Source organism: Eublepharis macularius, chromosome 10 (assembly GCF_028583425.1).
Source record: "Eublepharis macularius isolate TG4126 chromosome 10, MPM_Emac_v1.0, whole genome shotgun sequence".
Lineage (NCBI taxonomy): Eukaryota > Metazoa > Chordata > Lepidosauria > Squamata > Eublepharidae > Eublepharis > Eublepharis macularius.
The window spans coordinates 8,245,868-8,271,671 of record NC_072799.1 but is presented as its reverse complement, the minus strand read 5'-3'; the positions used below and the strand labels follow the sequence as shown (position 1 = coordinate 8,271,671).

General features: G+C 47.2%; 1 protein-coding gene across 1 annotated transcript in view; it reads right to left on the bottom strand.

Moving 5' to 3' along the window:
• Positions 1 to 25,804, bottom strand: part of CTNNA2 (catenin alpha 2) — a 678,629-nt gene that overhangs the window by 76,873 nt on the left and 575,952 nt on the right. The window contains exon 15 of the mRNA XM_054989920.1: positions 773 to 924. Within this exon, the coding sequence (XP_054845895.1) occupies positions 773 to 924 (152 nt within the window). The remainder of the gene's footprint in view (positions 1 to 772; positions 925 to 25,804) is intronic.

Sequence of the window (25,804 nt, the reverse complement as noted above, 5' to 3'; positions counted from 1 at the left end):
TATTCCAAATGAGGCCATACCATTGATTTATACAGGGGCATTATGATACTAGCTGATTTGTTTTCAATTCCCTTTCTAATAATCCCCAGCATAGGTTGGCCTTTTTTATTGCTGTCGCACACTGTATCAACATTTTCAGTGAGTTATGTACCACGACTCCAAGATATCTCTCTTGGTCAGTCTCCGCCAGTTTGGGCCCCATCATTGTGTATTTGCTTCTAAAATAAGCAAAGTGGTCCCTTGACCCAGAGCATGCTACCATCAACTCAACAGCACCCCTCACAGCTACTGATTTCCTACAAATGTAAACACAAATGTAATCATACTACAATTAGAGTGATTAATGTGCTGAGCTTGTATGTTACCCTTGGCCAGTCCACAAGCTTCTTTCTACCACCCCCAGACCCAAAGTTGCACACAGCAAGACTGTGGCCTGACTACACAGCCCATTGTTGTTTGTATATTACTGGATCTCAGCCTTGGACTAGTGTAAACTCCAAAGTTTCTGATTCTCATAGGCTAGCTGTAAGACAAAAGTGCAGCTCTGATTCTCTGGATGAACAAACATGTAGTGATCAAATGAAATAAACCAATGCAAAACCCGATCTTATGAACAAGCTCCATCAGCCCTTGTTCCGCAGTGATTTTGATGGTCCACACATTTTGCAGATTGTACAACCATGTGAATGACAATCAGCTCTTCCATTCCCTTTGCGTGCCATGATGCCTGCTGCCTAAGCCCAAACTTTATTTCCCTGGGCGCCTTACATACCCTTATCATCAGAACAGCTTTCCTGATGTCACGAACTCCATCATAAACCAAGCGGGAGGCATCTATGAACTCATTCTCTTCAAATGGCTGAGGGATGTTCGCACTCAATGCTTCAATGGCAACTTCAACTTGTTCGGCAAAACGTGGCATCACTAGATTAAAGGAAATGAAAGGCAGTGAGCACATAAGCCTCTTTTCATGTTCATTTTCTCCCTTGCCCTCAGGCATAAATACTTTCCAGCAGCCCAGAAGCCTGCTGCTCTTTCATAGCAACAGGACAAGGAAAAGTTTGACAAAGAGCTTCACACCAACCAGGTGAACTTACAAAGGAGGAAAATCTCATCACCTCTGAGTTCGGGTTTAAAAGGGGCTCAGAAAAATTCAGGGAGGGGAGCTCCATCAATGGCCACTAGCCATGAAGACTGAAGGGCACCTCCATCTATAGAGGCAGCCAGGGCTTTTTTTCTGGGAAAAGAGATGGTCGAACTCGGGATCTCACAATGACGTCACTTTGGGTCAGCTGGAACAAGGGGGGCATTTTTTAAAGTTTAAATCACCCTCTTGAAAATGGTCACATGGCTGGTGGCCCCACCCCCTGATCTCCAGACAGAGGGGAGCTTAGATTGCCCTCCGAGCTGGCGCCCCTCTACCTGGAGATCAGGGGGCGGGGCCACCAGCCATGTGACCATTTCCAAGAGGTACCGGAACTCCTTTCCACCGCATTCCAGTGGAAAAAAAGCCCTGGAGGCAGCAAACCTCTGAATACCATTTCTGGGAGGAAGCAGCATGGCAGCCCTTGGTCTCTGTCCCCTGCTTGTTTAGCCTTCTGGGGCAACTGGTTGTCCATTGGATGCTCGACTAGATGGACCACTGATCTCATCCAGCTGGGTTCTTCTTATGATCTTATGCTTGGCTCAGACAGCACACCAAGCCATGATGCCTGGCAGATGGGCCTGGCAGATATTCTTCCGTTCTCATGGTCAGATTCAATGAGAAGTTTCTAAAGTAGCACATAGTATACTTTGTTTGCCAGTCTGTGTGTGGATTTCAGGGAATAGGAGGGCTGTATTGTAGGGAGGTGATCTCAAAGAGATTTTCACTAATGAGTTGGGGGCCATAGACTTCACCACTATGTACTACCTGTTGCTTTAAGTATGGCCCTACTAGGTAGTTCTACGTTGTCTAATGTCAGTCCTAGAATTGCTTATGCTCTGTTTCACATTTCTTCAACTCATTAGCAGATTTCTGCTAATGTTATGTCTTGTAAACTTGCATTTATTTGCCCTATGGCATTGTTTATTGAAATGTTCTTGATATTGACTGTACTCATCTCACACTATGTAATCCACCTTGAGACTCAGTGAGAAAGGCAGACTAGAAATGATATAAATCATCTTCATCATCATCATCATCATCACCATCATCAACATCTTTGTAGTTGAATTGTTGCTCTGCCATATCAGCTTCGAACATCTGAGCATGGCCTTCTGCAGATGGCACCGTACAAATCGGCAAAATCAACTGCCTGGATGTGCACATTCTGTTGCTTCCCCACAACTTATGGAAAGGCCTGCCTGAGGAGGTAAGGAAAGCTCTTACTCTCATGGCATTCTGCAAACTATTCAAGATGGTATTTTATAAAAGTTCAGAGAGATCTTTTGGGATAGGGATGGGACTGTGGACTGTACTACTGTGTGGAGTACATGCTGTAAGTATGATCCTACTATGTAATTTCTGCATTAACATGTCATATTAACATTCACGTTTCAGTTATGTTTTCAGCTTTCTGCTGTCCAAATCCTATTGCACTGTTTATTGGAGAGCCCATTCAATTGATTGCACTGACTTACACTATATAATCCAGCTTGAGTCTCATGAGAAAGGCAGTATATAAATACATCCCAAAAAGTAAGCTACATTTTGCATATGCAAACTAGGGTGGTGCACTGAGATCAAACTCTGGTTTGCAAGACACCTGAAAACCACGGTTTGCTGGTTCAAATCTAGCAACAAGCTATTGTCGGCTGTAAATCATGTCATGTAAGAGGAAGAGGGAGGAGGAAAGTTGGAAACCCCAGTTTCTCCTAGGCTCATTTATAGCATACAATGGTGTTTTAGCAAAGCACCTGAACAGAGCTTCTATGTAATAGCTAAGAGCAAGAGCCTAAACATACACTTTATTTCATTGATACACTCACACACTAGATACTGGGTGGACAGGTGCCATAGAAATGTTTTAAATAAATAAATAATACCAGTACATTCTTTATTTAAAGCTTCCCTCTGCCTTGCCAAGTTGACGTAGGCAACACAGTTTCCTCAGCCTCTGCCTTCCATTTGCAACATGGAAATGATAATGCTGAGCCTTAAAGGAGTTGTTAGAGGGGTCATGGGAATGATATATGTGATATGTGTGTTGACCACCCTAAATTGCAGAAGGGATGCCAAGCATTATGATTAGGATAAAGCCCCGATATATGCATGAAATTACATCATAATCTTGCTGGATGGCACCATCTCAGCAAGGACTACTGCGAACCATTATACATTGTTATCTCTCTAACTGAAATGCCTACAAGTGGTTTCCAAGTCTAATAGAAGACAAAGGGGTTCTGCCCTGCCATTTTACTAACTTTCCTTTACTTTTATTAACTTTCCTTTCCTTAGCCAGCCTGAATGTCCTATGTGAATGCCTCAATTCCTCTCCTCCCATTCATTTTATGGCTGCAAATGGATTCCTTGGAAGAGGAACATAATTCATGCTGAAAACTGCTGTCTAAGATAATGACTACCTCCCCCCACCCCCCGTCCCTGCACACAAATATTCAGATTCTGCTGAGTAAATTATAAACAAATAAAGTTGTAAAGTTGAGCAGAGTGCACTGATGTCTCTGGATGGAGACCAGAAAGTGTGCACAAGCATGGGAGATACATCCTTCAAAAATATAGTATTGCAATCATAAGACTTGCATTGACAATATGGTTGCCAACGCCAGGTTGGGGAATCGTATTGTCGTATTGTGTTGTCAGAACAGGATAACTGTGCTTAATCATAAAACATTTATTAACCAAAGAAACTGCCAATAAAAGCCTGGCAAAGTGGATAGAGCAACACATCTGTTTCCAGATTGATTGAATCTTTGTACACTCCTGTACTTTATGGAAGATTGTGGCTGAAACTGAGCACAGTTTCCACAAACTGTTGCCGAACTGCCAGCTAAACCAGCTGTACAGCCAGGAAAAGCAAAAAACAAAACACTGACTTATATTTTTGGAAGCGGGTTGCAGGTCCTCTTGAATGTTCCAGAGCATGTCTGGAAGTTTACAATTCCCAATGTGTAAAGAGCACACCAATGTTAATTTATGGTCAAATGGCCCAAGGACTATCACCCGCAACGCCATTGTAGTTAAATGATAGTGTCACTATAAATAAGCAAATTCTTCCTTACGATGCTAAAATCTGATGCACGAGATGCCTGAAGGTACACAGGAGAGCAACTGTTTTTAAATTCCAGCAGTTTGTATAACATGAAAGATGCTAATGACTATACGTTAGCAATTCCTACTATTAATGGTTGGGGCATACATACATAGTTTATGAATATGTGCATAATGGGTACATTCAATATTTATTTCGGCAATATATAGGCCTGGCTATACTTTTGGAGCTGCCCAAAGCAGAAAAAAAGTTTAGAAGGCAACATTGCTGACTTCGACTGAAATGCAAAGAGCTGTAAATAATATTTTGGAAACCAAAATTTCATTCATACAATGCTTGGCGGTATGCAGGGCTGGCACCAAGCACTAGTATGCCATGGGCGGAGGGCCAATTTCACATGGCTACTTCCAACTGTGCTGTGGCCTAACTTGCGTCATGGTCACAATTGACATCTGGTCCACACTGGGCTAACTTGGAGGTGGCTGAGGAACTCACAAATTCAGCTATCTAGCAAGCACTGCACCGTGTTTCTTACCTCTCCTAGAAACTGCCTGGATTACAATGTGCCACTACCAGGAATGGATAAGATAGCTTCATGCCAGATATGCTCACTCAGTTCAACAGTTTACTGAAATTTAAAAAAAAGCAGATGGGCTGGGTAGAACAGCAACATGGATGAGGAGAATCAGATGACTTAGAGCCAAGCTACAAGTGATGCCTGACACAGGTTGGACACTTGTCAGCTTCCCTCAAGTTCTGATGGGAAATGTAGGCATCCTGGTCTTGCAGCTGTAATGGAGAGCAAAGCTGTAAAACCAGGACGCCTACATTTCCCATCAAAACTTGAGGGGAGCTGACAAGTGTCCAACCTGTGTAAGGCATCACTTGTAGCTTGGCTCAGAGATTCAGCTGGTCTTGGAGAGGAATTGTTTTCTGACTCGAAATAAGGAGATCCCAAATGCAAAGTAAAATGAGCTTTCCTATGCAGCTAATGGGGATGTGTTTTAAAGAAATGGTTCAAATAGATGCTTTGTTGAAGGGTAGGGGCTGTAGACTACACGACTGTAGTTTATGATGTCATGTCAAACTGCTTGTGTTTTGCTCCAGCATTGTTTCAGATCTGTATCAGATTTCTGCTTGTTTTCAAGTTTCTGCAATCTACACCCTAGTATATTGTTTGTCGAATGTCCCAGATGTTGATCATATTGAATTACTAGGGCTGTCAACCTCCGGGGCGGGGGGGGGGCTGGAGATCTCCGGTAATTACAACCGATTTGCAGACAACAGAAATCAGTTCCTCTGGAACGTGTAAGTTTTCAAGAGTCAGATCTCCCTTCAAATAATGTTGTGGGTCTCTAAAGTGACACTGGACTAAAATCGTGCTAGTCTACTGCAGACCAACATGGCTACCTACTTAACTATCCACTTGAAAAAATAGCTACTTTGGAGGAGGGAACTCCATGACATTATAGCCTGTTGACCCCCCCCCCCCGCCCCACAATCCCGATGTCCTCACGTTCCACCCCTCAAATCTCCAGGTATTTCCCAACCCAGAGTTAGCTACCTTATGAATTATACTTACTCAGCGAGAAAGGCAGACTATAAATAAAACAAACAAATAAATAGCCATTTCACAAGCTCACCCAGCTAAGATGGAAAGGCAGGCACACACCCTACCTTTCCACCGCACATATCAAGTCTCATGAGCAAGCCATGCAATAGCTCTTAACCCTGATTGGTGAAATCTCCACGGGAAACATTGCGCTAGCAATTCCAGAAAGACCTACATGTCAGGGCGTGCCGCCGCTGCCGCTGGGTGTGGCCCTGGGCGGTCTGCTCCTGACGTCATAGGGGGGCCAGGGATGCTGCAGGACCCTGCTCTGTGGAAGGAGGGGCGGTATACCTCACCCAGACTCCCTCTCAGTCCACTCGCTGGCCTGCTCAACCTGGCCTGCTTGCCCCCTGTGTCCTTCTTCATCCCCTCCTTCCAGAACTCTCCTCCAAACCTCCACTCTTGCATTGCACCGTTCTCACTCCACATCATCACTCCTCATTCACACCCACCACCTCAGGGCTCTTCCCAGCCAGCTTTTATAGGGCTTCCTTCTACTGTCCCACCCCTCTTCCAGCCTGGTCTTGGGCTGCACCAAGCAGTTGCAGCTGGGGTAGCTGATCTGGCCCCACTGACCAGCACCAGCTGTGCCTTGTTCCCTGGCTGCCCAGCCTCCCTGCCTTGGCTGATTGCTGAAGGCCTGTCCAGCTGCAGTTCCCTGGCTAGCAGCCCGGCCTCCCTGGCTGAGCTGATGGCTGAAGGTGGGTCCAGCTGCGGCTCCTTGGCTGGTTGCCCAGGGCTTCATGCCGAGTGCCTCCACTAGCCCCACCTGGAGTGGCTTGGCTTTTGGCAACTCCTGGGCCAGGCTACTATTTTCTAGCTGGGGCGTGGCTTTGGGTTGTTGGGGCTGCTGCTGCTTCTCCTCCTCAGGTAAGGCCTTTGGGTGGGTGACTGCTGGGCCCCCAATCTCTCTGCCCTTGCCCCCTTCCGCCTTGCTTAGTCCCCTTTCTTTTCCTAGGGGAGTGGGACTCGCTGGCCTCTCTCTGTCTCCCCCTGCCTCCTGAGGCCCTGGGCCTTTGCCCCTTGCCCCTGGCACTGGCAGGTTCTGGCCCCATTTGCCCATGGGAGGGGTTGGCCTGCTGTCCCCCAGCTGCCCCCTCTGCCTGCCAGTCAGACTGGTTGACCTGCTGTCAGCCGGCCGACCAGTTGACCTGCTGTCTGCTGGCTGACCAGTTGACCTGCTGGCTGCTGGCTGCCCCCTCTGTATGCCTGTCCGCCCAGTTGACCTGCTGTTCCCTCCTACCAAGTCTGGGGGCTGGGACCCAGACCCCGGACACACACACACCCCGCTTGGCTTTGAGTTGTGGGGGTCTGGTTCAGTCTCGAACATGCGGGACATGAAGTCTGCGTCCACATGCTGTGCCCCCTGGCGGTATTTGATGGTAAATTGGAAGGGTAGGAGGGAGAGGTACCACAGCAGCACCCTGGGATTGTGCGCCTTCATGCGGTGGAGCCACTGCAGGGGCGCATGGTCCGTCAGCAGTACAAAGGGGTTGTTGGCCAGGTAGTACTGCAGGGCCCCCACTGCCCACTTGACTGCTAGGGCCTCCCGCTCCACTGTGGCATAGCGCTTCTCTGCGGGCTGTAGCTTCCGACTCAGGAAGAGAATGGGGACGTCTACTCCATCACGCTCCTGAGTCAGCACAGCCCCGAGGCCGGTGTCTGAAGCGTCTGTGGCCAGCGTGAAGGGTCGGTCAAAGTCCGGGTTCCACAGGGCGGTGGCGTTAGAGAGGGCTGACCGCAGGTCTCGGAAGGCCACCTCTAGTTCTGGGGTCCACCGGACTTGGTTGGGCATCCCCTTCCTTAAGCAGTCCGTCAGAGGTGCCGCTCGGGAGGCAAAGTGGGGGATGAACCGCCCATAATACCCCAGCAGTCCCAAGAAACGCCGGACCTGCTTCTTGGTCTGGGGCCGTGGGGCATCGGCTATAGAGGCCACCTTGTCCGGCGGTGGTCAGACCCGTCCTCCCCCGACCACGAAGCCAAGGTACTGCAGCTCCTGGAACCCTAGATGGCTTTTCTTTGGGTTGGCCCGCAGTCCGGCCTGTTGAAGGGCTCTCAAGACTGACTCCAGGTGCTGGAGGTGGGTGGGCCAGTCCGGGCTAAAGACAATGATGTCGTCAATGTAGGCCATTGCGTATGCCCGGCACTCGCCCAGCACCTGGTCCACTAGTCGCTGGAACGTGGCTGCCGCACCATGGAGACCGAAAGGCATTTTCTTAAATTGAAAAAGACCTCGGGGGGTGGCGAACGCTGTTTTCTCCCGATCCTCAGGCCGCACGGGCACCTGCCAGTATCCCTTGGTTAAATCGAGAGCCGACAGGTAGCGAGCGGACCCCAGGTGATCCACCAGCACGTCTGCTCGGGGCATGGGATAGGCATCGAACTTGGCCACCTTATTCAGCTCTCGGTAATCGACGCAGAAGCGGGTGGTCCCGTCCGGCTTGGGCACCAAGACTATTGGACTCCTCCAGGCACTCCGTGAGGGCTCAATCACCCCCAGCTGGAGCATCTCGTCCGTCTCCTTTTCCACTGCCTCCCAGCGCTTTCTAGGGATGGGTCGCCACGTAGCCCGGGCCGCCTGCCCTGGCTCGGTTGGGATGGCATGCTGTATCAGGCTGGTGCTACCTGGTCTGCGGGAGAAGACGCCTGGTACCTGGGCCCATAGAGCCTGTAGCTGGGCCCGTTGAGTTGGGTCGAGCTGGGGGTCCACCTTGGGCTCCTCGAATTCTGGGCCTTCTGTGGTCCACGGCAGTTCACTGGACGGGAGTTCCAGGGGGTCCTCCGCCAGCTGGCACTCCTCGCTGTCCCGCTCGTACCACCTCTTCAGCAGGTTCACATGGAGCGTCCTCCGCCGGCGCCGGCCCGGCCCGCACTGCAGCTCATAAGTGGTGGGACCCAGTACCCTCCGAATTTGGTAAGGGCCCCTCCATGGGTCCCCCTCCTCCCGTGGGAACACCGAGTGGTGTACTAGGACCTTTTCTCCGACTTGGAAGGTCCTCATCCTTGCACCCCGGTCGTAGGCAGCCTTCTGCTGCGCCTGGGTGTGTGTTAGCTGGCGGTTTGCCTCTGCCTGGGACTTCTGCACCCGCTCGCGGAGCTGGCTCACATACTCCTGTATGGGGGGAGCAGGGCTGCTGGCGCGGGGACTCCACCATTCTGCCAACCGAGAGAGCATCCCCCGTGGCTTGCGCCCATATAGCAGTTCAAAGGGGCTATAGCCGGTGGATGCCTGTGGGGTCTCCTGGAGGGCGAACATGAGGGGGTCAATGTACAGATCCCACTGGTGGGGCTTGTCCCGGGTCATCTTCCTCAGGGCTTCCTTGACGGTCTGGTTCAGACGCTCTGCCAAACCATCCGTCTGAGGGTGGTAAGCCGAGGTGAATACCTGCCGGATCCCCAAATTCTGGCAGAGTTGACGCATGGCTTTGGCATGGAACGCCCCCCCCCCCCGGTCCGTCAAGATTTCGTCCGGCAGGCCCACCATTGCAAACAGCTTGGACAGGGCCCGTATCATCCCCGGGGTCTGCATTGTCTTTAGTGGGATGACCTCCGGAAACCGCGTAGCATAGTCCACGATCACCAGGGCAAAGCGGTGGCCCCGGGGTGTGTGCGGCAGCGGGCCGATAAAGTCCATTGCGATGCGTTGGAAGGGTGTCTCCATGACGGGCAATGGGGAGAGGGGGGCCTTTGAGGGGCGTCGTACAGCCACCCGCTGACAGGTGGGGCATGAGCGGCAGTGGGCCTTCACGTCCGCATTCACGGAGGGCCAGAAGAACCGCTCGAGGACCTTCTTCAGGGTCTTGTGGTGCCCCAGGTGCCCGGTCCAAGCATGCTCATGGGCCATGCAGAGAACTTCCGCCCGGTAGGCTGCCGGCACCAGTAGCTGGCGGACCTCTCCCTGGCCATTTGGGGCACGGGCCAGACGGACCCAAACCTCTCCTTGCTTCTCGATGCGGGGGAGCCGCTGGGCCCTTCTCTCATCCCGCACTTGCTCCTCCTCACGAGCTGCCGTATCTCGCAGGCGCTGCAAGGACTCGTCTGCACCTTGGGCATTGCGGAACCGGCGGTCTGCTGGAGGACCTGCGGGGTCCTCGGCCTCTGGTTCGGCCACTGGTCCACGGGAAGGGCCCTCGCTGGGGTCAGCTGCCTCCTCTACCTGCAGAGCCACAGCAGCTTGGGGGGTTGCCAATGCCCCCATCGCCTCCCTGAGTAACCGGGAAAACTCAGGGGCATCTCTCCCTAGCAGCATGGGGAGGGATAAGTGGGCCACCTTGACGAACTCTATGCGGCGGATCGCCCCCAGGTATTCCACCGTGACCCAGACCGCAGGATACGGCAGGGTGCGGCCCATCACATCTGTCACCGGGATCCAGCGGTGCACTGGGGTGGCAGCTGGGACGAGTTGAGTGTGGATCGCCGAGACTGCGCTCCCTGAGTCCAACAGGGCCTGTAGGCTCTGCCGGCCTATCCTCACGGTGGCGCGCAGACTCTCTATCCTCTTGCCAGCTGGCGGGTTAATTTCCCAAGCCAACGCACATACCACTGGTGAGGAGGCTGTGGGGGTGCAGGCTTGCATCCGTTGCTCCACGGCCTGCATTAGCTCTGCCTGAGCTGTTTGGAAGGCCACCTCCAGCTTCCTCCACATCCTGTCCAAGCATTCCTCTAGCCACAGTCTGAGGTCTGCTGGGGCTATGGCATTGGGATACATCCCTTCAACTGGCGCCTGCGTCGGAACGACTTTCCCCGTACGGGCCACCAACTTGTCAGGGCGTGCCGCCGCGGCCGCTGGGTGTGGCCCTGGGCGGTCTGCTCCTGATGTCATAGGGGGGCCAGGGATGCTGCAGGACCCTGCTCTGTGGAAGGAGGGGCGGTATACCTCACCCAGACTCCCTCTCAGTCCACTCGCTGGCCTGCTCAACCTGGCTTGCTTGCCCCCTGTGTCCTTCTTCATCCCCTCCTTCCAGAACTCTCCTCCAAACCTCCACTCTTGCATTGCACCGTTCTCACTCCACATCATCACTCCTCATTCACACCCACCACCTCAGGGCTCTTCCCAGCCAGCTTTTATAGGGCTTCCTTCTACTGTCCCACCCCTCTTCCAGCCTGGTCTTGGGCTGCACCAAGCAGTTGCAGCTGGGGTAGCTGATCTGGCCCCACTGACCAGCACCAGCTGTGCCTTGTTCCCTGGCTGCCCAGCCTCCCTGCCTTGGCTGATTGCTGAAGGCCTGTCCAGCTGCAGTTCCCTGGCTAGCAGCCCGGCCTCCCTGGCTGAGCTGATGGCTGAAGGTGGGTCCAGCTGCGGCTCCTTGGCTGGTTGCCCAGGGCTTCATGCCGAGTGCCTCCACTAGCCCCACCTGGAGTGGCTTGGCTTTTGGCAACTCCTGGGCCAGGCTACTATTTTCTAGCTGGGGCGTGGCTTTGGGTTGTTGGGGCTGCTGCTGCTTCTCCTCCTCAGGTAAGGCCTTTGGGTGGGTGACTGCTGGGCCCCCAATCTCTCTGCCCTTGCCCCCTTCCGCCTTGCTTAGTCCCCTTTCTTTTCCTAGGGGAGTGGGACTCGCTGGCCTCTCTCTGTCTCCCCCTGCCTCCTGAGGCCCTGGGCCTTTGCCCCTTGCCCCTGGCACTGGCAGGTTCTGGCCCCATTTGCCCATGGGAGGGGTTGGCCTGCTGTCCCCCAGCTGCCCCCTCTGCCTGCCAGTCAGACTGGTTGACCTGCTGTCAGCCGGCCGACCAGTTGACCTGCTGTCTGCTGGCTGACCAGTTGACCTGCTGGCTGCTGGCTGCCCCCTCTGTATGCCTGTCCGCCCAGTTGACCTGCTGTTCCCTCCTACCAAGTCTGGGGGCTGGGACCCAGACCCCGGACACTACATGCATGGGAGGGAGTACACACACAAGCCCTTCTAGTATACAGAGGCAATCTATGGGCAGGAAAATGTTTGAACTTGCCCTGATCCTTGACAGGAGAATTTTTCTTAGTTTTGTGCAGGAGCTGGCATCCCATCAGTGGTACAGAAATCCTTGCATGATCCAGTAAACATAAGTATGCTAACTTGACGGATCTGGTGAGATATTGGCCATTTCCACACATGTTGGATAATGCACTTTCAATGCACTTTAGCGATCTTTTGGAAGTGGATCTTTTGTTTCGCACACGAAAATCCAGCTCCAAATGACCACTAATGAGCATTGAAAGTGTATTATCCAATGTGTGTGGAAGCAGCCATTGTCATAGATATGGCTAGAACTATAGAGGAACAGTTGCTGAATATGACCAAGAAAGTTGTTCAAAGTTATGAACACAGAAACAGAGCTAGCCTGGCCCCATAACTACACAGGCCACAAAGGGAGTCTAGAAGCCTAGAATAAAACAACCTTGGATAGGGGCATAAAACAATGGAGTTACATAGCTGTATTGCCATGTGTAGATTAGACGACCTATCTAACTTATACTAATGCATACAATGTACCAAGGCCCACCTTCAGGGAGCATCTGAGAATGGCAGGAATGTCTAACTTCATAGACGCTGGCAACATTATCCGAGGGTAATTACATTGGAGGAAGGCGAAAAGATATTCAGACGTATGAGAAACTTGCAATCATTAATTCTACACAGACTTTATTAATACAAAAAGTAGCAAGAATGAACTAGCCAGGGGTCATTTCGTAGAAAAAGAGCAGGAGGAACTCATTAGCATAACTCATTAACATATGCAACACCCCTTGACAGCACCGGAAGTGTGTCATTAGCATTCCTGATTTGCTTATGCCACACACCCCTGACATCACCTATCCTGGCTGTTTTGGACCCAATCCTTGCCATTCAGGGCCAAAATTGGGCCCAAAATGCCCAAAAGGGGCTGAAAATGGCTGAAAAGGGGCCCAAAAGATGTTTCAAATATGGATAATCTTGATTGGTGTATGAAATCATAAAGATAATAAGTTAGCCAAGCATTTGAGTCTCTGAAACAGCTATTGTTAAGAAAAGGGTCTGAAACCCTATGTATATGACAAGCTAATCTGCAAGGGAGCTTCTTCTTTGGAGCAGCTCCTTGCCTGTGACCTTCGTATCTATGGATAAGGTATTTTTTTGACTCATGCAATTACTCTCCTTTAGCGATCTATGAAGTTGTAATGGATGGTATGATTTTCTGTTGATTGAGTTGATATAAAGAATACCGAATAATTATTTTGTAATGATAATAGCTTAGGAAGCACAGACTCCATAACTGTATTACTTGGGCATTATACCCAGTAATGAACTAAAAATGTTATCTGTGGTGTACCTCTGGCCAGGACTTAAACGATTTGACTTAAGAAAGCTAATTAGATGCGCAGGGCTTCTTAACTGCCTGCCTCTGTCTGAATCAAGGCTGACCAGAGTCATTCAGAACAACATGAAAGACCAGTTTGGAAGCACAAAAAACCGGCTGAAATAGTGGTGAGTAACCCAGATCTGAGCTAGAAGCTTTTTGGTTCAGTAAAGTCAATGCTCGAAAGTCTACTGAAAGCTTTTGTAAAGTAAAAGTGGGATCAAGGCTTTCAGTTGCCCGTAAGTAAATCCATCGTATCAAACAATAGAGGCTATCCCCGGTAAGAACATGCGCAGAAGGAGTGGAAAAGCCACCCGGAAATATAAGGACAATATTAAAGTATATTCAATAGGAACAATACTGTGTGTATTTAAAGTGACAATGTTCAATATATATTCAATGGTATAGTCCAGGGGTGGGCAATTGTTTTGGCTCGGGGGCCACTTTGTGGGAGCGGAGGTTAGCGGAGGGCCGCACCTTTTTAAATGATTGCATTCATTAGTTAACTTTGCATTTCAGAAAAGGTATAAATTGTATCATAAAAATCAATAAATATAAATTAAATAAAATAGTGGTAGTTTTATTCAATTTATTTATTATGCTAATTTCATATCGCGCACGGGAAGGAAATCTCGGTTCAAGGCGGATTTTTCTGACTGTCTTTGCGGGCCACAAAAAACTCTGTACCTGGAGAAGAAATGGGAGGTGGGAGGAAAACTGTGGCAGTTTGAGAACTACTGAAGTATTGAAGTAGAGGGGGGAGACTTTACCGGGGGGAGAAGAGATAAATGTGAATTAATAAGCAGTCAGATTAATAGATTGACATATATATAGATATATATAGGTTAACAAACAGAACATAGAGAAAATAATTAATTATAAGGACTAAATATAAGGAGCGATTAACTAACAATATTTTCTTTTTTTTCTGACAAGTTTTGTACCAAACTGAATGTCTGAAGATATAGATGGGTCAAATTGATTGACTACGTGAGGAGATATATATAGAACTATTATAAAAAGATAGAATGAGTAATATATATAGAGAATAAGTCAAATTGTTTGATATAAACGAATGTATGATCTATATGGTTTATGATATATAGAAATATCTGAAATTGAAAAATTGGGATAAATTGTTTATCTAAGATGGAAACAAAGACTTACAGTTTGGGCATTTAATGTTAAAAATAGTTAAGGATGTACTGCTTAGAATAATGGAGAATATATATTTGTTTTAGATAGAGGAAGCTAATAAAAGTAAGGGAAAGGGGACAAAGGGTTGGAAAGCTGTTGGAAGTCAACAAAAAGGGGGGGGAAAGGGAGGGGGTTAGAGATGAAAAAATTGGGGAAAATTGAATGTAAATGTGGAAATAATGGATTCTAACCCAATAAAAATTTTTCAAAAAAAAAAAAAAACTCTGTAGCGGGCCGCAGGTGGCCCATGGGCCGCAATTTGCCCACCCCTGGTATAGTCCAATAATGCAAATACAAAGATGCAGAGAAAGCTCATTATTCGTGAGATTCTCTGATTGTACATTGAATAACGAGCTTTCATTACAGTGCTTTTTGGGTTAAATATGATAATGCTTGTATCCTATTTGTTCCCACTGAATACACTTTAATATTGTCCTTATATTTCCGGGTGGCTTTTCCACTCCTTCTGCGCATAAGTAAATCCATCGCATGCAACTGAGCTGCAGTTAGGTTGCTACTCAACCATTCTTCCATGATTCCCCAATCTTTCTCTCGGTTTCTGTACCCAGCCCAAATGACGCACAAGTGAATTGCCAACTCTAATAATATGCAAAGCAGCTCCAAGGTTGCCAAAGAGCAGCAAGCATCAGTTGTGAATATGGTTAAAGTGGGAGAGAAAGCAGAGGAGAGTAGATTTCACATCCAGCACACAGCACATTAAAGGCAGGTTTCATAACGGAACTACAGGCATGGGAAATATAACAGAATAATTTGTCACTCTTGAAAATAGCTGAAAATGTTTTTACGGGGGCTGGTTATTGGCAGACAAAGTTGAACTGGGAACAGGCGAGTGAGCTGAGGCTGGGAGTTTTAGACTTTGGGGACAATAGAGCTGCAAAAAGGTCAAGAGGTCTTAAGTTAAAACTTCATCCACAGAGGTCTCAAGTTAACACTTCCGCTCTGCCTTGAACTCACCAGATGCTGTTTATCAAGCAATGAGCTCTTGTCCTCCCCTTCCTCCTTATCAGCATTATGGAGTTAATATGGTATCAGGATATGGATAGAAGGCACACAATATAGGTGAAGGTTGGGGAACGTGTATCTGATCAGTGCTTGGATGGAAGACCTCACTGGGAGGGTGATGGGAGTTATTTTGAGGTCCATGATGGAAGAAAAGCAGAAGAGAGATTCCATAAATGAATAAGTGACTTACCATTTCCATGGATGGAATAAGTGACTTACCATTTCCATTTCCTGAGATAACTGGATGGATGGATGGATGGTTGGACGGTTGCATAGATGGATGGACGGTTGGGTGATGAAGATTATAAATAGTTTGCTTCTAATGTGTCCTTTACATATATGCTTGTTTCATGATTGGGGACTGGAAAAATAACGAGTACATTCTATAAAATACATGAAAGGAAAACCTACAGCCGACACTGGTTTCAAGTGGAAAGCCTTAGGGATGAGGAGCTCCTCCTGGCTCCATCCCAGTTGGGATTCATTGGATCATTTCTTCCATGGCATCATTCATGTTGATGGATTTCCCTCAAACTTGGAAGAGCAGAACCCAAGGATTTAGGAGAGAGTTTTCTTCTCTGTTTCCACAAAGACAGTGAAGGTCGAACAGAGACGCTTCCAAAATCAAAGAGTGTGCTATTAAGCTTAAAAAAAAAAAACCAAAATGCTTTTCGGCATACAAAGTGCTAGAGTGGAATAGGCTTTGGTGTGTGTGTGTTTCTCTACTACAGAACAATGTAATTTTCTTATAAAAGCACATACACAAACAACAGGAACCCCTTCAAAACTAGTTCTCTGCATACCGAAAAATTAACCAGCTTTTTTTTTAAAAAAAAGATGCTTTAAAGCACACAAAATTCTAGTACTGAAGGGCTTATCATTTCTGTTTCTATAGCAACACACGGATGTGCTTTTTCTGGGATCCCTGAAACCTGGGTAGCACAGAAGCACAATCTCTGGGACTGTAAACAAAATGCCCCGGGGTGTTCACAATCTCCATACCACTCATTGGGTCTCCCACAGATCAGGCTTTGATCCGAAGAACAGTCCAAGGGGAAAAGGATGAAGATTCGATAGCCAAGGCTGTACTGATCAGATTTTGCAATTATCCTTTGAAAAAAACACCTTATTGACTGCGACCGTACTTAAGCAAACTGGTTTGCAAAGCTTTTGGGCAGGTATTTCAGCAACACATCAAACAGCCGTCTGCTTTTTCTTTCAGTTTCTTCCGCTCGTTTCTCTTTCAGAAACAAAGTCATGCAGGCTGCAATGGCACATGGAAAGAGAGCGAGGAAGTACTGAAAATGATCTTTGCCTCGAGATTTCTAGACATAGCATGTAGGAGAGCAGCCTACATACTTAAGCATTCCCACCTCCCTAAACGGCCTGTTGTTAAAGGCATTTCAGAATCCTCATCATCTTAAAGCAAGAAAAAAAGCGTTGGAAACACTGACCTCCCTTTCCCTTTCTGAGCTTTATGCACGATTTAAGATTTTTTTTTGTTGCTTTGCTCAGAGTTTGGCAGAGGAAACTCTTACGTTAAGTGCTATTCACTGAGTATGACTCACTGGAGTGAAGCCTGTTACAGAAATTAATCTATTCAAAATAACATTAATTCTGCCAGCCTTCCTCGCTCTACAGACTTAGCAATGCCATGTTGGGAGCAGCCTCCAATGTGCTGACTTTTCGCTCAATGCACTCAGGATGCCAACAGCTGGGGCTTCGGAAAAAGCTGGAGAAGGGCATTAACAGAAATGCCCCTCCCAACATTCATATCATCAACATTGTGCTTTTTGTGAAGGGCCATTTCCACACAGGTTAACTACCCCAGGTACAATGCTGTTGGGAAGCAGCGTTTTTTCCTGCTTCTCGAAAGCATCAAGGTCAGAGCTGGCACCATCATTGAGGCAGTGAGATTGGCGCAGTGGGCGCTGAGGCGCCGGAGGGGGTGCCAGGGGCACACCGCTCAGCTGCCTGCTCACAGAGCAATGGACCAGGAGGGCTGGGAGGATGAACACATGCCTCCCTAGCCACCTGCGGCAGCACGGGGCAGTTTGAGCGGGTGTCCGCCCAGCTCTCCCGCCCAGCCGCCCCATAGTTTAGGTGCGTATACCGTATACCCGGCAGCTGTGGACAAGTTTACATCAGGACCACAAAGCGTAGCATCCGGACAAGAATAAAAGAACATGAAAGGCACTGCAGACTTGGACAACCTGAAAAATCAGCAGTGGCTGAACATAGCCTAACTCAAACAGGGCACAGTATCTTATTCCAGGACACCAAAATACTGGACAACACTTCCAACTACTTTGTCAGACTGCACAAGGAAGCCATTGAAATTCACAAGCATAAGCAAAACTTCAACAGGAAAGAAGAAACCTTAAGAATAAACAGAGCATGGTTTCCAGTTCTGAAAAACACCAGGCTAACGATACCTGACAATAGCCCTGCAGAGAAGATTAGCACATCAAGCACCAATCCATATGCAAAAGAACCTCCTCAGGATACAGTGAAGCCTCCCGCCATTAGCATTCCACACCCTGGGAAACTCTTACAGGATGACTCAGCCCAACCCCAACCCTCCTGAGTAGATATAAATTTCTTGCCAACATCTTTTCCACACTGTGACACTGAGAGATCTCTGTCTTTTGGTGCTACACCTCTGAAGATGCCAGCCACAGCTGCTGGCGAAACGTCAGGAACTACAATGCCAAGACCACGGCAATACAGCCAGGAAAACCCACAACAACCAATGCTGCTTCATGTGTTTGCCTCTCTCAAATGGAGCCAATTTCAAGTGACTGTGCAAAGTCTAATATCTTCTTGGTTCTGGTTCTGACGGGTTGAGCGGTGATCCTTATTGTTGTCCTTATTGGTCCCGTTTCAATTCGGATCTTTATCAAAGAATACACAGACAAAATTCCACTTATGCCAATTTCTTACGACAAGGTATCATTCACAAAAGTACCAATCACAGCCTCCATTTGAGAGAGCTTTGTGGACTCTCCCACACGGTGTGGATATTGAATGCTTTTGACCCTTGTATGTTGTGTTTCATGTATACTGTTGTATGCTCGCCTTATTGATGCTAATTGACGCACTCGCACTTTAATATGAATGTGCAATATTAGATACATTAATGTTTACAATAGCACATTAGCAGCAGCACTTTATGTATACATAGGTACGGGGTCCTTTAAACCCAGCACTTATATGAATGATTGTTCCACCTGTGTTCTGAGAGTCATATTAACTTGCTAGCCTTTCATTGTCTATATAAAAAAGTATACTATTGCTTATTAAATTACCATATTGCTAAGTTAAATTGTGTACAAATATGTTTATTAGTAAGTTTATGCAGGTTTTTTGCTTTTGTGGGTTTGTACCGCGCTATTCTCTTTGCTTTTAAACTCCAGATAAGGCATGAAGATCTCCTGGAATTACAGCTGATCTCCAGATTATAGAAATCTGTTCCCCTGGAGAAAATGGCTGCTTTGGAAAGTGGACTTTATGATGTTATACCCCGCTGAGGTTCCTACCCTTCCCAAACCCTTCCTTCTCCAGGCTCCACCCCCAAATCTCCAGGAATTCCCAATTCCAGAGTTGGTATTTTCCAAAAAGTCAATTTCCCTTTCCGGGGGAAAAGAAATATCCCAAACTGTCTACAGAGACATTTAGTGATTCAAAAAAGAAATAGATGGTTCTAAATATAAGAAAGCAGAAAGATACCTTCAATTCCAAATCGCAACAGGAGAAATAAAGAGCTGTACATGACATTTTATTTAGCTCTGAGTGTTTTTCAAACCCTCATTCTGGAAGGACTGTAAATTTTATGTCAGTGGATTCTAAATATTTCATGGAAGTTTTATTACACTGAAATCCCATCTACAAAGCTTTTGGTGGCTAATTTCCAACATTTTGAACCGGATTGTTATGGGCATAATTAAAAAGAAAGCATGGCTTTCACTTTAATGGTATTATGTGATTTGAAACAAGAAATAAATCTACCATGCCTTAAACATTCTCATCTACATCACAAATACTCCAAAGTTTGTCAATTAGAAGTTAACTGGATTTTGACTGTTCTAAATATTCTTTCGGGGTTCAAAAAACCCTCTCTATAAATGTGCCACGTGAGAATATTTTATGGTCCTTTTTTCGCCATGAGCTTAATAATCAGTTTCTTGAATATGGGCTGGCCAACAAAGGTACAGAAGGTACCCCAGTTAGCAATTCCACCATGTACTTCATCTCAGTTTTGTTTTTGCTTCTCTCTTGAAGAAATGGAACCCATGATCCTTTCTCTCTGTGTTGGCTGATTCCGCACATGTTGGATAATGCATTTTCAATGCACTTTATCAATCGGTTGAGGTGGATTTTTTGTTCTGCACACAACAAAATCTGTTCCAAATGAAGAGGGTTGGAAGTGCATTATGCACCATGTGTGGAATCACTCATTATTAAGCGGAGAGCAGTTTCTCGTCAGAGTCTTGGTTCCCAGCTTCGGTCTGGGAAATTCCTGGTGATTTGAGGGTTGGAGCCCGGAGAGGGCAGGTTTTCGAGAAGTGAGGGTCCTCAGTGGGTTATAATGCCAAAAGAGCCACCCTCCAAACCTGCCATTTCATCCAGGAGGACTGGTCTCTGTCATCTGGAAATCAGTTATAATTCTGGGGGAACTCCAGGACCTACCAGGAGGTTTGGCACAGAGCACCTTTGTGTCTTCATACCCAACAGATTACTCTATCAAGGCTGCTCCAGAAGACATTTCTTTGCACTCAAGTATGATTTCAGCCTCATCACCCCAGTGGAGAATGTGCAAGCTGTGGTCCCGGTCTAAATGCATGTGTGCATTTAGTTGCTTGTCTCTTTCAATAACCATAGCTGAGACAGGATTGCCTCTGCATTTGAAGGAGACAAAAAACCAACCAACCAACCAACCAGATTCCCATAGTTCAGATTCAGACCCATGATCATTTATTTTAGCCTACTTTTCTCCTATAAAGGACTCCAGAAGAGTGTTTCATAGTCAGGGATATGACATAGCCTCTGGCCATGTGCCCTTTCAATCAACATGTGGGATGGGGAGCACATAGGTTCCCGTTTGGTGCAGGCTGAGACGATGTGAGTGAAGGGCAGTTCATATTCTAGAATAACCAAGACACAGTAGAAGAAACTTACACCTGCTGGGGCGGATCCATCTGCATTAGGGATCTCCCAGATTTAATCAACACTGGAACCCAGGCTGAAGCCCATTCTGAAATCAGAGCCATTGCTTGCAAAATCTGCACTTCTTTCATTAAATCTGTCATATGCTCATCTCAGATGTACTTAAATAATTTTTCGGGTCCAGTAGCATCTTAAACACCAACTAGATTTCCAGGATATGAGCTTTCAAGAGTCAGAGATCCATTTGGCTGACTCTCAAAAGCTCATACTCTGGAAATCCAGCTGGTCTTTAAGGCACTAGTGGACCCAAATCTTGCACTACTACTATAGACGAACACAGCTACCCACCTGAAACTTAAAACATTTTGTTACTGACAAATAACACCCAAGCCACCATTCTGTCACCGATGAAGTAGAAACAGGGAGGCTGTGTGTCTCACCTTCCCAATGTTATGCTCACAGCAAACTGTGACATAGGCTAGGATGAAAGTGAGTGGTCTGAGGTCACCCAGAGAACTTCAAGGCAGAGTGGGGATTTCAACCTTGGCTCCTAGGAGCAGCCCAACACCGACCAATTCATTCATTCTCATTTATCCCATTTTAAAACTATGAAGCCCATAATGCAGTGCAATGGTAAGGAGAAATCAAGTGTTACAGTATTCAGGGTCAATATCAAGGATGCAGAAAACAGAGCACATGCAAACTAAGTCAGGCATGTTTTAAACCAGCCAATGGATTTCCTATGAAAAACCACTCCTTGCTATTAGCATGGTCCAAACTGGCAACTGCATTTCCCTCCTGTGGGACTCTCACAGCTTTTAGGAAGACCATAATCTGCTCACATGGCAATTGTGTGTATATGTTCATGTATGTTTGTGCTAGAAACATCTGCACGCATCTTTTTGAGAAACACAATGCAAAACACACCAGTGAGATTTTCCGAGATCTGTGGAGAATGTAGCCAATTTTCCACTATAGTTTTAAGACTAACAGCAGAACCATCTGGGAATGGGTTCATTGTTTGTCCCTCGTTTCAAAACAGCAGTTAAGACCTTCAGAGTTTTCAGGGAGAATCTAAAGAACAGTTCAGTGACAACAAAGGCATATGCAAATGTTCACTTATGTTGTTCCCCTTCATACGCCTCTGCTGCATTCTCTCTTTCTTCTTCTCTTTTCAAAGTAAACGGCTTCAGTTCCCAAAATCTCTCATTGTACATAATCTGCGCTCCCATCCCTAGGCTATTGGCTCATGATGAGACGATCACCAGAGAAGCTGCATAGGAAGCTAGATTGGTGGTTTCTCCAAGGATAAGTACCCACAAGATTTTTTTAAAAGCTATCTTTACAAAACATTGTTGCATCAAAATCGGCCCTGAAAGCAGACCAAGACCAAAACATGCTTAAACTCCTTCTTCATCGTTTTTAAGTTTGAAAGTGGAGATTCAGAACCGACTTATGGCTCAGCCCAAAATTTAGGGGCTGTTTCACTCTTTGCAAACGAAAACAAGAAACACCAGGGGCATGTCAAGAGAGAAGCAGGTGAGAGCAGAGAGAGGGGTGGAGAAGCAGTAAGTCTGACGTGGCTCAGAAGATTTTGGGGAGCAAATGAGGAATCCATATGGTAAGATCTGAATGTTTTTGATTTGAGCCACTTCTAATCTTCCATATCACATGCTATAGTGGCTTATCACACTGACCTGGATAGCCCAGGCAAGATTGATCTGGTCAGATCTGAGAAGCAGGGGCAGCCTTGGCAGAGCCAGCCCATGCATTGAGGCCAGTGAGGCGGCCGCCTCAGGGCGCTAAGGCGCCGGAGGGGCGCCGACCCGGGGGCAGAGGTGCACACCACAGAGCTGCCACCACCAGCGCTGGCCAGGAGTGCGTGCTGGCGGCAGCAGCATGGGGCAGCTTGAGCAAGCAGCCTCCCGGTCAAGTGCTCTGCAGGCCAGGCGCAGCCGGTGGCCAGGGTGGCCGGCTGCGCCTGGCCCGCAGAGCAACTGAATGGGACGGCTGGAAGCCTCCCCATGTGTGTGCAGCCCCTGCGTGATGATCACGTGCAGTGACATCATCACGCAGTCCAGTGTGCGCACGCACATGCACTCACAGAGGCGGCATTAAGCTGCCTCGGGTGCCGGCAACACTGGAGTCAGCCCTGGGCCTTGGTTAGTACTTGGATGGGAGAGCTCCAAGGAAGACCAGTGTTGCAGAGGCAGGCAATGGCAAACCTCCTCTGTTAGTCTCTTGCCTTGAAAACCCCAGCAGGGGAGCGCCATAAGTCAACTATGACTTGACAGCGCTTTCCACCACCAGTGGTTTATCATGATTTAAAAAACAAAACAAAAACAAAAACAAAAGCAGCTTGCAACAAAATTAAAAATACCCTTCTCTCATAATATAGGTCAACAATAAAGGGCCATTCCGCTGGGGAAAAAAGTAAAACAGAAATTTTAAAAGCCCTGCCAGATAACAGATCAGCTGACCAGCACAAAAACATTAGTGAAAGAGTAGACAAATTAAAATGTTTTCTCCTTGTGTCTAAAATTCTTCAAAAAAGTGGACAGATGAACTTCTAAGTGAGGAGTATTCCACAGCTGGGATGCCACCATTTTTCAAAAAAGTTTTCATTTGAAACTTTTATGCTTCCTGATGACAGAGTTACCCAGAAAAAAACTCCTGGAAATGACATTAAAGACGGAGTAAGTTCATATGAAATCAGTGGTCCTATAGGAACCTCAAGCCCAAGATTTTAAGGCTTTATTGGAAAAGAAACATCATTTTGAATTGTGCCCGGAAATAAAGTGAGAGCCGGTGAGGCATTAACAAGAGTGAAATGTGTTCTGAACAGCTTGTCCAAACCAAGAATATTCTTTCTGTAGTTTAAATTATTCAGCATTTCTAAGCAGTCTCTAAAGTGCATTACAGTAATCTAATCAAAATGTTACCAAGACACAGGTCACTTTGGCAAGGGATGGAGAAGAAGCTTTTATTTATTTTATTAATTTAATGTATTTATCGAAGCATTTATATCCCACCTTTCCACATGATTCGACTTATCTGTCACTTGCAGCTGGAAAAGACAACTGGGACATTTCATTTAGGCACCTCCACTTGCAGCCACTGACTGTGGAAGTCTACCCTTTGGCCCTAGCCATCGGCTAGAGAATAAGTAACCACAGAGAGTTTTCTTCTCCCAGCCCTATTAGAAAGAATTCTGTTCCATCTGCCCGTTGCCCTGAGAATACAGAAAGGAAAAACAGTCTGCCACCAGCCAGATCACCGAGAGTACCTGTGGTACCACCTCTGTCCAAACGGGATCACCACTGAGGCAAGATCAGCCCCAATAGGATGGATGTAAATTCCATCTTTCCTATGTTCCTGTCAAAATAATATCCGTTCTTTTATCTTTTTTCCCAGTCCCCTTTGCTTTCAGGGAGGCCCGCCTGGCGTCGACCAGGGCCAGGGCCTTTTCGGTCCTGGCCCAGGCCTGGTGGAATGCTCTGCCTTACGAGATTAGGGCCCGGCAAGATTTGCTTGCATTTCGCCGGGCCTGTAAGACGGAGCTATTCCACCAGGCATATGGCTGATGCTGGGCGGTGCATCCCTGCCCCCGTGGAGGGGGGGTGTTAATCCATTGCCCCTATGTGAATTCAGATGCTGTTGCCCACACCTACTCTGCACTACTACATGTATTTGCTCTGGAAGAACCGCTATGTGGAATGTCAAATTTATATTATGTGTTGCTTTTAATTATTTATATGTAAATATATGATATTTTAATATTTGCATAGTTGTAAGTTAATTGATTAGATGTAGTGTTTTTAAATGTTTTAAATGGTATGCGATGTTTGTATTTCTGTTATCCGCCCTGAGCCTGCGAAAGCGGGGAGGGCGGAATACAAATGTAATAAATTAAATTAAATTCATGTCTTGTCTTTTTAGCTTGTAACCCTGAGGGTAGAGATGGTGTCTACTGATTTGAACCATGTGAATAAGGTACAATAATCTGAAAAGCAGGATATGAACATTATAAGCCTGAAGCCAGGCGCTTGTCAGTAGCCAGCTTCCCAACTTCTTATCCTCAGAGCTAAGCTACAAGAGACAAATTACACGAGGATGCACACGTGAAGGGAGTCACAATGTTAGCTGGGAAGCTGAGTTTTAAAAGACAGATCAGAAGGCTCTGTCAACTTCCCCTCTTTATGGAACCAGCATAAAATTGTTCTTCAGAAGGTTTCCTAATTTCCTCTTTGCCTCCAGAAGGCTCTATCGGTTTCACCTCCCCTTCTAGGAGGCAAAGAGGAAATAAACAAACCCTCTGAGGAGCAATCTTTGCTGGCTCTGTCGAGAGGGGAAATTTGACAGAGCCTTCCGATCTCTTTTAAAACTCAGCTTCCTGGCTAACACTGCGACTCCCTTCATGTGAGTGTCCTCGTGTGATTTGTCTCTTGTAGCTTAGCTCTCAGTCAGCCCACAAACATGGTTGCCAGTCTCTAAGAGCTTCTGTATCCCTCCTGGTCTGTGCAAACCCTTTTTCAGGGGTTCCTTTCAGACTTATAAGCAGAAAGACGTGTTGCTCAACTCTCAGCCCTACCAAGACCACGGCTTATGCAACACCACCTTGCCAGCAACTGCTTCAGGGGCACTGCAGACCAGCAACCCACTGTCTTGATATGCTTGTGACTCCCTTTTCTAGTAATCTTCCTCAGCAAAACAAAGGCTACAGGACTTGGAACTGGCTGTCGGGGTCTTGGGTTTGAGACTCATGACATGTTACCGCCAGTTTCCGTCTTGGCTCAGCTGGGCAGCCATGTTGGTCTGCATTAGAACAGCAACATTCCAATCCAGGAGCACCTTAAAGACCAACAAGATCTCCACGGTATAAGCTTTCAAGGATCAAGCTCCCTTCATCAGATACCCGACAAAGGGAGATTGACTCTCAACATTTTATACCCTGGATATTTTGTTGGCCTTTAAGGCGTTTCTTGGCTTGGGGTCCGACTTATTTGTGAACAAACAACATCAGATGTTGTTCTCTATTCTTTTGTCTTCGATCAATGCAATCCTAAGTATGTTTACTCATTAGTGAGTCCCACTGAGCTTAACGGGGAGCACTCCCTCGAATGAGTGCTTAGGATTGCAGCCTATATCTCGGCCGCCCTTCAGTTTTCCCTATTAGACTGGTTTCTTGGCTGCTCCCAGATCAACAACAGAGTCTGGTCAACAGACTCTGGCAACATTAACCTTGATGGCGAGCCTCTGTCGTTCTCAGCTATTGATGCTGGGCCTC